Below are 12186 nucleotides of genomic sequence, written 5' to 3' on the forward strand. Positions count from 1 at the left end.
CGCTGAGCCTCCAACCGGGCATGGTCGTGTGTGACAACGGCCTTAACCTGGTGGCGGCTCTGCAGCTCAGCAGCCTCACGCACGTGCCATGCCTGGCCCATGTCTTTAATTTGGTGGTTCAGCGCTTTCTGAAAAGCTACCCACGCTTGTCAGACCTGCTCGTAAAGGTGCGCCGGCTCTGCGCACATTTCCGCAAGTCCCACACGGACGCTGCCACCCTGCGCACCCTGCAGCATCGCTTTAATCTGCCAGTGCACCGACTGCTGTGCGACGTGCCCACACGGTGGAACTCTACGCTCCACATGTTGGCCAGGCTCTATGAGCAGCGTAGAGCTATCGTGGAATACCAACTCCAACATGGGCGGCGCAGTGGGAGTCAGCCTCCTCAATTATTTTCAGAAGAGTGGGCCTGGTTGGCAGACATCTGCCAGGTCCTTGGAAACTTTGAGCAGTCTACCCAGGTGGTGAGCGGCGATGCTGCAATCATTAGCGTCACCATTCCTCTGCTATGCATCTTGAGAAGTTCCCTGCAAACCATAAAGGCAGCCGCTTTGCGCTTGGAAACGGAGGTGGGGGAAGACAGTATGTCGCTGGATAGTCAGAGCACCCTCCTGTCTATATCTCAGCGCATTCAGGAGGAGGAGGAGGAGGAGCATGAGGAGGATGAGGAGGAGGGGGAAGAGACAGCTTGGCCCACTACTGACGGTGCCCCTGCTGCTTGCCTGTCATCCTTTCAGCGTGTATGGCCTGAGGAGGAGGAGGAGGAGGAGGAGGATCCTGAAAGTGATCTTCCTAGTGAAGACAGCCATGTGTTGCGTACGGGTACCCTGGCACACATGGCTGACTTCATGTTAGGATGCCTTTCTCGTGACCCTCGCGTTGCACGCATTCTGGCCACTACGGATTACTGGGTGTACACACTGCTCGACCCACGCTATAAGGAGAACCTTCCCAGTCTCATTCCCGAAGAGGAAAGGGGTTCGAGAGTGTTGCTATACCACAGGACCCTGGCGGACAAGCTGATGGTAAAATTCCCATCCGACAGCGCTAGTGGCAGAAGGCGCAGTTCCGAGGGCCAGGTAGCAGGGGAGGTGCGGAGATTGAGCAGCATGTACAGCACAGGCAGTGCAACAGTCTTTAAGGGCCTGGACAGCTTTATGGCTCCCCACCAAGACTGTGTCACCGCTCCCCAGTCAAGGCTGAGTCGGCGGGAGCACTGTAAAAGGATGGTGAGGGAGTACGTAGCGGATCGCACGACCGTCCTCCGTGACGCCTCTGCCACCTACAACTACTGGGTGTCGAAGCTGGACACGTGGCCTGAACTCGCGCTATATGCCCTGGAGGTGCTTGCTTGTCCTGCGGCTAGCGTCTTGTCGGAGAGGGTGTTTAGTGCGGCTGGGGGAATCATCACAGATAAGCGTAGCCGCTTGTCAACCGACAGTGCCGACAGGCTAACACTCATCAAGATGAACAAAGCCTGCATTTCCCCAGACTTCTGTTCTCCACCAGCGGACAGCAGCGATACGTAAGCAATACGTAGGCTGCACCCGCGGATGGAAGCTACGTTCTCTCTCACCATCCAAAACGGGGACATTTCTGCTTCATCAATCTGTGTCTAATATTCCTCCTCCTCCTCCTGCTCCTCCTCCTGAAACCTCACGTAATCACGCTGAACGGGCAATTTTTCTTAGGGCCACAAGGCTCACTCATCTAATTTTTCAAAACAATTTTTATATGTTTCAATGCTCTTAAAAGCGTTGAAACTTTAACTTGAACCAATTTTTCGTTAAACTGGGCTGCCTCCAGGCCTAGTTACCACTTAAGCCACATTAACGGGCGATTAATGGGTTTCACCTGCCATCTTGGTTGGGCATGGCCAATTTTTACTGAGGTACATTAGTACTGTTGGTACACCAATTTTTTGGGGCCCTCACCTACAGTGTAATCATAGCAATTTGTATGTTCTTCGCCTGCACTCATGGTACAGAAGTGTGTGTGGGGTTGGCCTACACTTTAGCTACATAAATGTAACTTGGGCCTTGGCTATACTGCAGCTACTGAAATGGAACTAAGACTGCGCTCCCACTATACTGCTGCTTTGGAATTGTTACTGGGGCCTGTCTTGAGTGCTACTATTACTGACATGGAACGAAGACTGCGCTCCCGCTATACTGCTGCTTCGGAATTGTTACTGGGGCCTGTCTTGAGTGCTACTATTACTGACATGGAACGAAGACTGCGCTCCCGCTATACTGCTGCTTCGGAATTGTTACTGGGGCCTGTCTTGAGTGCTACTATTGCTGACATGGAACGAAGACTGCGCTCCCGCTATACTGCTGCTTCGGAATTGTTACTGGGGCCTGTCTTGAGTGCTACTATTGCTGACATGGAACGAAGACTGCGCTCCCGCTATAATGCTGCTAGTGATATGTTAGTGGGGCCTGTCCTAATGCTACAGCTGAAATGTTACGAATTCTGGGCTCTGCCTATACCGCTGCTAATGGTATGTCTCTGGGGTGTGGAAACAGAGGCTTCCCAAAGACATGATGGCGGCGAGGCCATTTCCCACCAACGCGGTTACTGTTAAGCTGCATATAACCACGGACACGTGGAGAGGACACGTAGTGCCTCAAAAACATCCCCCTCCTCCTCCAACAGGGAAAACATTCTTGGCAAATGCCTTTGCATTGGTTCGTCTGGTGCCAGTCCAAGAATTTCACCTTTACCGACACTACAAGAGAGCCCCCCCACCATCCCCCCGCCACGGCCCACTTAATCCTGGCCACATTCCGAAAACCAACAAAATAAAACCGCGCTACTAGGTCCGCAGTCACCACCACATTACCACCAACGCGGTTACTGTTAAGGTGCATATAACCACAGACACGTGGAGAGGACATGTAGTGCCTCAAAAACATCCCCCTCCTCCTCCAACAGGGAAAACATTCTTGGCAAATGCCTTTGCATTGGTTCATCTGGTGCCAGTACAAGAATTTCACCTTTACCGACACTACAAGAGAGCCCCCACACCATCCCCCCGCCACGGCCCACTTAATCCTGGCCGCATTCCGAAAACCAACAAAATAAAACCGCGCTACTAGGTCCGCAGTCACCACCACATTACCACCAACGCGGTTACTGTTAAGGTACATATTACCAGTCTGACTGGGGCATGCAGAGACACCTTGACAGAATGAATAGTGTGTGGCACATAGGTTCCCCATTGCTATGCCCACGTGTGCAGCTCCTGATGGTGGTGGCACAGGATTCTATTTCTCATTGCTTCTGTACAGCATTGTGGGCTATCGCCCCGCCCCTTTTAAAGAGGGTCGCTGCCTAGCCGTGCCAACCCCTCTGCAGTGTGTGCCTGCAGTTCCTCCTCATGGCAGACGCACTTCTAAATAGACATGAGGTGGTGTGGCATTAGGGCAGCTGAAGGCTGCGCAGGGACACTTTGGTGTGCGCTGTGGGGGGGAGGGGGGGGGCGGTTGGTCAGCATGTAACCCAGGAGAAGTGGCAGCGGAGTGTCATCCAGGCAGTGATTGTGCTTTGTTGTAGCTAGTGTGGTGCTTAGCAAAGGTATGCCATGCTAATGAGGGCTTTTCAGAAGTAAAAGTTTTTGGGAGGGGGGGGGGGCCCACTCTTGCCGCTATTGTGGCTTAATAGTGGGACCTGTGAACTTGAGATGCAGCCCAACACGTAGCCCCTCGCCTGCCCTATCTGTGGCTGTGTCGTTCCCATCACTTTCTTGAATTGCCCAGATTTTCACACATGAAAACCTTAGCGAGCATCGGCGAAATACAAAAATGCTTGGGTCGCCCATTGACTTCAATGGGGTTCGTTATTCGAAACGAACCCTCGAGCATCGCGAAAAGTTCGTTCCGAGTAACGAGCACCCGAGCATTTTGGTGCTCGCTCATCTCTAGTGCTCGCTCATCTCTAGTTGGGACCCAATTACTTTTCCTATTTTGGAGATAATCTATGCTTGCGCCAAAATTCATGTTTCTACGATATCGGGAAGTTGGAGAACTTTTGGCGAGTCAGTCAGTCAGTCAGTCAGTTAGTGAGTCAGTGAGGGCTTTCGTCTTTATATATATAGATAAACATTTATTCTACAAAAGTAGATGCCAATTTTCCTGTGCAAGACAGACGTGGAGTGAACAGGATGTATGTATAGTTTACAGTGGAATGAACAGATATTTCATGTAAGCACATGCTTATTAATTTTCCTGAGTGGAATACACATGGAATAAACAGAGTATAAGTGTAGTTTATAGTGGAATGAATAGATATTTCACAAAAGCAGATGCTCCATTATTTTCCTCTGTACGATAGACATGGAATGAAAAGGATATATGTTTAGTTTATAGTGGAATGAACAGATATTCTTTGTAAGCAGTTATCTGATTATCCTGTGTGTAACAGATATGGAATGAACCGAATATAAGTGTCTTTATAGTGGAATGAAAATATATTTCACAAAAGTAGATGACCAGTTATTTTCCTGTGCAAGATAGACATGGAATGAACAGGATGTATGTGTAGTTTTTAGTGGAATGAACATATATTCCATATACTGTAAGCAGAAGCCTAATAATTTTCTTTTGCATAATAGATGTGAAATAAACAGGGTATAAGTGAATGCGGATATTCAAAATAAGCATCTGCTGAATCGTTTTCCTATGCAAGATAAACCTGGAATGAACAGCATACATATACTCTTTACACTGGAATGAACATGTGTTACACATAAGTAAATGAATAATAATTTATCTGTGCATGATAGACGTGGAATGAACAGGTAATATGTGTAGTTTATAGTGGAATGAACAGATATTTCAAATGAACAGGTACTGAATAATTTTCCTATGCAGGTTAGATGTGGAATGAACAAGATGTATGTATACAGTAGTTCATACTGGAATGAACAAGTATTAGAAATAAGCAGATGCCTAATAATAATTTTCCTTTGTATGTAATAGATATAGAATGGACAGAGTACAGGGGTAGCTTATAGTGGAGTGAATAAATTTTAAATATACATATAATTATATAAATATATCTATATAGCGTTGGAACTGAATGAACCGACTTGGTCATGGTTGCCTCTCATTCACGTGATTTTTGGTCGCGCTGTGGCAGTGACATGGCCGACCAAAAATCCCTGTACGGGCTACATAAAATGAGTCGCGGGCCTTGTGTTTGACACGTGCTCTGATAGATCACAAAAAACACCTGGGAATAGCAGAAAGAGGTGTACATATACTTTATCAATTACAGCAAAGCCTTTGATTGCATTGAACACGACAAGCTGTGGCCATGCCCAAGGCTAATTTCACACAGGTGAGTGTGATATCGGGCCGTGAAGCTCCTCACATCACTTCAGGGAAGTAGTTATCCTTCGGGCTGGCTGTCAGCGACACTAGAGGAACCGCAAGTGTTTCCTATTGCTTGCAATGGGAAACCTCACATCGCATGCTCCTCACACGCCCTATGATGCTTTCTGAGGGAATGCCCAAAGAAAGAACATGCCACAATTTTATGTATGTGACCCTATTCAAAAGAATGGAGTTCATATTCGTGTGAGATTTATGTGTCTCGCAACACATAAATCTCCCACGATTTTGTCGGTCATTTGAAAGCACCCTAAGACAAATGGGAGTCCCAGGACATCTGGGGCAACTTATAGAGTAATTATATGTAAACCAAGAGGCTACAGTTAGGACCTCCAATGGTAACACAGCATGTGTCACGTCTGTGCGGCACACGAGAACCACACTCAGCACTGACGCAGGGTGACGTTCACACTTTCTGCAGTTGTTAATACTATGCACTATAGAACAGTGCGCACCACACCAGGAATATGAAAGCCAGTATGTGAAGCTCGTGTGGCACAAGAGTACCATGCTCAGCACGGTTTTGGATAACATACACACTGCTGGATATAGTAGAACATCATGCTATGCTTATCAGTAGCACCACTCCAGGGAGATGGAAGCCTGGTGAAAGGAGGTGAAGGGTCCCTGCCTAAAAGCAGAGTCATCACCTTGATAAAGGCAGCCCCACTGTCTTCTTCCTGGATCTTGATTGTCCCTATAGGAGCCCCTGGAGAGATGAACCAACACAGCAAAGCAAAACAAAAATGGAAAGAGAAATACAACTGAATAGGAAACGGCAGCACTTATCTGGATAAGTAGCAATACACCCAGCACAGAGGAACACCACTCTCCAACTACTCCTCTATGGAACTGAATAAGCAGCGGTGAGCAAAGGGATGGGTAAGAAAATAAAGCTCTCAACACCTGATGATTGGCAGAGCAACTAGAGAACCACACCCCCAACATTCTCCCAGGAATGACTAATCATCAGCACGCATCCATGCAGCATAGAGAGACAGCAACCAGCAGTCTCTGCAGGTGGTGCATTAACCCTTGTCCTGCATAACAAGGTGACAGGACTTGGCCTGCGTCAAGGCCTCAATGCCACGACGCTGTTGTGACCAGCAAGCCGCAACAGCATGGTTCAGAATCAGGAAAGGCATATATCAAGACTGCATCTTATCCCCTGCATTTTTCAACCTGTATACAGAAGCAATCTGCATGCAAGGCAATTTAGACAAATCCAACATCAGAGTCAAAATCAGTGGAAAAAAACATCAACAATCTCAGATATGTAGATGATACAACCTGGCTGGCAGAAAGTTAGGAAGATTTTTAACAACTGATACTAAAAGCTAAAGAAGGAAATGAAGAAGCAGGCCTATACTAGAATATCAAGGAAACTAAGATCATGACAACAGCCAATAACGGTATTGAAAAAATGTAAAAAATCCAAATCAACAATGAAGAAATTAAAGCTGTTCAAGACTTCATCTTCTTCAGATTACAATGGAGAACCAGGACCTGAAATAAAATGATAAATCTCATTAGGTCGCAGTGCAATTTTAAGTATTGTTACGATCCTAAAAAAAAGACTTAAGCATTGTAATGAAATGCCGGATAGTCAGTTCAATCTTCTTCCCAATCACAGCTTACAGCTGCAAAAGTTGGACACTGAAGAAAGCGGACTGGGGGGAGATTGATGCCTTAGAACTTTGGTGCTGAAGGAATCTTCTACTAATTCCTTGGACCACCAAGATCACAGACAAAACTGTTCTAGGCCGAACCAAACCTAAGTTTTCATTGGAGGGCAAAATTATGAAACCGATATTCTCATACTTCGGCCACCTAATGCGTGCTAATTAATCAAAAACCTTGATAATGCTTGGAGTGGCAGCGACAAAAGAAGACCAGGCCACCAAAGAACATGTTGGCTTGATGCTATCAAAGTTGACCATGACATGCAAATGAATGAACTGAAAGAAGCCGTACAAAACAAAACCGCGTGTAGAGGGCTGATCCATAAAGTGTTCAAGAGTCGTCTCAGAGTAAAGCAGTAAATATAGATAGATATGTAGAATATCTGTTCATACCATGTCTAATATGCACAGGAAAGTTAATAGGCATGTATTCTTGTGGAATATCTGTTAATTCCACTGCAAACAGTTTATATATCTGGTTTATTCCAGTTCTTCAATTAGGCACAGGAAAATTATTAGGCATCCAATGAAATGGAATAGCTGCTCATTCCACTATAAAGTAGACATATACCATGTCTCTCTTGCAAAGGAAAATCATCAGGCATCTACATGTGTGGAATATAGGTTTATCCTACTGTAAACTGTATATATATCCTGTTCCTTCAATGTCTATCTTGCACAGGATGGCACAAAAAAGTAGTTAGGCCTCTACTTATGTGGAATATCTGTTCATATCCCTATAAATAACATGTATATCCTCTTCATTCCTAGCCTATCTTCACAAGAAAACTATTAGGCACCTATTTGTTTAGTATTCATTAGAGATGAGTGAGTATACTCGCTAAGGCACATTACTCGAGCGAGTAGTGCCTTAGCCGTGTATCTCCCCGCTTGTCTCTAAAGATTCGGGGGCCGGCGCGGGTGACAGGTGAGTTGCGTCGGGGAGCAGGGTGGAGCAGGGGGGAGAGAGGGAGAGAGAGATCTCCCCTCCGTTCCTCCCCGCCGCTCCCCGCCCCCCGCCGGCCCCTGAATCTTTAGAGGCGAGCGGGGAGATACTCGGCTAAGGCACTACTCGCTCGAGTAATGTGCCTTAGCGAGTATACTTGCTCATCTCTAGTATTCATTCATATTAACCACACAAACATGTATCCTGTTCATCCCCTATCTCGTGCATCTGCTTTTGTGGAATATCTGTTCATTGCAGTATGAATTATACATATACCCTGTTCATTCCAAGTTTATGGTACACAAGAAAATTATAAATCGGCTTCGATGAAATTTTTGTTCATTCCGTTATAAACCACACATATATCTTGTTCATTCCACATCTATCCTGCACAGAAAGGTTATTAGACATCTAATTATGTGGAATATTTCTTTATTCCAATGTAGACTGTGCATATATGCTGTTTATAATAAGTCTATCTTGCACAAAAAAATGTGCTACCTTTCTTTACATTTTCAATAATTGTTAATATTGCTCATTTTGTTTGTTCATTCCTTTTTTTCACTCTTTTTTTAGTATGTTCCAGCTTTCGATTTGAATTTGGGTGCAGATATTCAGTGGAAATAGCGCAGAACTGCTGTGGATACTGATAATTGTAATGCATAAAGTGTAATTCACAGCAATTTTCTTCCAAATCCACAGCAAATCCAGATCAAATTTTGTATGTAACACATGAAGATTTTGAAGTGTATTTTTATACTTTGCGCGAATCCATCCTAAGGGCGCCCACCCACTGGCGTTTGCGATTTTCGTGCGTGAAAAACGCAGCGTTTTTTGCCGCGTTTTCGCGGCTTTTCCATTAATTTCCATTGACTTTCATGGGTGCATTAGGAGAAAAATAAGGACACATATGCAACTGACAGTTCCTATGTTAAAAAACGCAACGCAACGCAAAAAAAACGCCAGTGGACAGGAGTACATTCAATTCTAATTGCTCTTGAGAAAAAATGCAAAACGCAAAGAAAAAAAAATCGCCAGTGGGTGGGCGCCCTGAGGGTGACTACTGACTACAGGTTTTTTCACAGTAAAATTCACAGTGTTTTTTATCTGCAGGGGTCTATGGGACTTGTAATGTTAAAATCGCGATTTTGCGGTAAATTGCGATTTTGCGCGATCGCGATTTTAACATTACAAGTCCCATAGACCCCTGCAGAAAAAAAACACTGTGAATTTCGCAGTGAAAAAAAAACTGTAGTGGGTAGTCACCCTAAGGGCGCCCACCCACTGGCGATTTTTTTCCCTGCGAAATTCGCAGCATTTTTTTCTCTGCAGGGGTCTATGGGACTTGTAATGTTAAAAACGCGATTTTGCGCGATCGCGATTTTAACATTACAAGTCCCATAGACCCCTGCAGAGAAAAAAATGCTGCGAATTTCGCAGGAAAAAAAATCGCCAGTGGGTGGGCGCCCTTAAATAGAACATGTTGCTTTTTTTTTAAATGTGCGACTGAATTGCGCACGTCAAATACTCACGTGAAAGAACCCATTTTTTGCTGCATGTTACGCTTGCAAATTTATTGTACGTGACTGCGAGCTCAAATACGTCTGTTTAAGTGATGATTCACACTGATGATTTGCTCTGATTTTGATGCAGATCTGCAGCAGATTTCACCCCTTCCATAGATTTCAAATTGAAGGGTTTTAATTTGCTGCAGGTCTGTGACAAAAATCTGCAGCAAATCAGCGACATGTGAACACACCCCAAAAGTGCCCGACTATATGGTGATTCCCCTTCAGTCTCCCGTTAGTCAGTATTGTTTTGTTAAGTTCCAGATTTTGCTAATCTTTGGTTCCAAGTTGTTTGTAAATATAACAAAATGTTATATTATTTCTTTTAGTCTGTTCTAAATAATGATTGTATTTCACACTGTTTTCCAGAACATTCTAGCTCTTAACCCTCGGACTGCTGCTCATCCATCCTTACGTTCTACAACACTGAAACAGCAGGATAAGAAGCACTGGAAAAGGAATCCAGACAAGAGTTGTTCTGTATGTATTGCATGTATTCCCTACTTGTTGTGTTGTCCTACATTCTGTTTTTATGTATACTGCATCATGTATAGTAGCCTTAGGCTATGTTCACACTTGTCAGATTTTTTATAGAAAAATCTAATGTGGATTTTTCAAAGAATCCACACAGAATTTCAAGTTTGAAAACTCACATTTCTGATGTGGAAGTGCAAATGGATCTGCATGCTGATTAGCCCCATTGCAAACTGCATCTTTTATATGTGGAATCTGCAAAAAATAGAGATGTGGATTTAAAAAACTTGACATACATGTTTTGCTCAGATTTTTTTTCTGAAGTATGTGAATAAAATTGCATTGAGGGCTCAGTCAGACGACTAGAGATTCGCACGTTTTTCCGCGCAGAAAAAAAAACACAACGCGTCTGTGGGAAAAAAATCTGCACCCACAAAAGATAGAACATATGGGTGGCAATGGACGCTCGAATCTCCGCTCGTCTGACTGAGCCCTAAAGTGATTTCCAACAGTTGAATACTGATTTTGTTAACAGATTCTCCTGATTCCCTTTTTTTGCTCTAGTAATACATGCACACAGATAATATTTCTGTCCAGGTTTCGGACCAAAAACATGAGTCCAAAAAAAAAAGCAGAGAGAGAGATAACACTCGTTCATTTAAACGGGTATATGCCCACGGGCTTTTTTTATTACTAGAAGTGAAAGTCAAAGCTTGTCTTATTCTTGTTTGATTCACAGACAAAAATATCACATGCACATATAACATAGTATGTTAGGCTGAAAGAAGACAATATCCATTTAGCTCAGCCTGTTTCCACCCCCCTTGTTGATCCAGAGGAAGGCAAAAAAAAACAATGAGGCAGAAGCCAATTAGCCCATTTAGGGGGAAAAAAATCCTTTCCGACTCCATAATGGCAGTCAAAATAATCCCTGGATCAACCTACCTGACTCCAAGACTTGGATCAACAACCAGGCTGGTATTAAATGTCTATATCCTGTAATATCATATGTGTGGTCCTATACATTAGATAGCACACGGATGCATTCACGTGCGCTGTCTGATAATAGCTGTGCCCAAAAATATTGGATGCAACTTTAAAATCATTTGCGTGCAAGAAGCCTTTTGCCCCATTTAGATGGGATGACAGTCATCTAAATCAGAGTTTCCAAACTCCAGTCCTCAGCACCCCCCCAACAGGTCATGATTTCAGGATATCCTATAGCAAGAACACCTGTGGTAATGTCTGAGGCACCGACAATAATTACATCACCTGTGCAATACTGGGTAAATACTCAAAACATGACCTGCCAGGGGGCTGGGTGGGGGCTGAGAACTGGAGATGAGAAACACGGGTCTACATGACATCACCGCTAAGGTCGTTAACGCTCGTGTAGAGTGTTTAGACAGGCAGAGTTCACCGCTGGATTGTGGGCTTCTTGCTCAGCACTTCATGTTCTATGTGAAGAGCTGATCGAGGAGCATTTACACTTAGCGAGAATCTCATGATGCTTTTTATGTTGACTAAAGTCAGTGTTAATGAGAAGTGAACGAACAGTAAATGATTTTTTTGCATTTACGTGTTGCAATTAGCACTCAATTTCATTGGTTTGAACGAATTTTGAGCAATAATCGTCCCGTGTAAATGGCCCTTTAGAATGAATACCTAAGCGACAAAACTGTGTTCACACTTTTTACTTCTGAATCCAAATATTTAATAAAGTGTAACTAGAGTAAGTACATGGTAAATAGCTTAACATTTTCAGTCCATTTTTCAAGCTACCTTTAGTACTTGGCCTTGCGCAAAGGTGTTTATTGGACTGAAGATTATGCTATTATACAGTATTAATGCTAAATAAAAGTTATGCCCAATATGTACTTTTTTTGCTTCCTTTTATGTGTGCTTTTAAGAAGTGGGAGAGAAAAATATTTTGGTAACTGGAAAAGAAAAATGATCTTGGTACATTCTAATTAAACTTTATTCCTGTGAAATGAAGTATCGCACTTGAGATGAGATAATGCCACCGAGTACACAGACATGTCTTCTTTAGAACTTCAGCTGTGCTGAGAAAAGTATTGTCTGTATATATGCTAAAATTACAAAAAGTTATTTTAATTGGT

General features: G+C 43.9%; 1 protein-coding gene across 1 annotated transcript in view; it reads left to right on the forward strand.

Annotated features, from left to right (window-relative positions):
• The window catches only part of DPYD (dihydropyrimidine dehydrogenase), a 1260313-nt gene that overhangs the window by 100160 nt on the left and 1147967 nt on the right, over positions 1 to 12186 (forward strand). The window contains exon 2 of the mRNA XM_066597377.1: positions 9962 to 10072. Coding sequence (XP_066453474.1) covers positions 9962 to 10072 — 111 coding nt within the window. The remainder of the gene's footprint in view (positions 1 to 9961; positions 10073 to 12186) is intronic.

Source organism: Eleutherodactylus coqui, chromosome 3 (genome assembly GCF_035609145.1).
Source record: "Eleutherodactylus coqui strain aEleCoq1 chromosome 3, aEleCoq1.hap1, whole genome shotgun sequence".
NCBI classification, from domain to species: domain Eukaryota; kingdom Metazoa; phylum Chordata; class Amphibia; order Anura; family Eleutherodactylidae; genus Eleutherodactylus; species Eleutherodactylus coqui.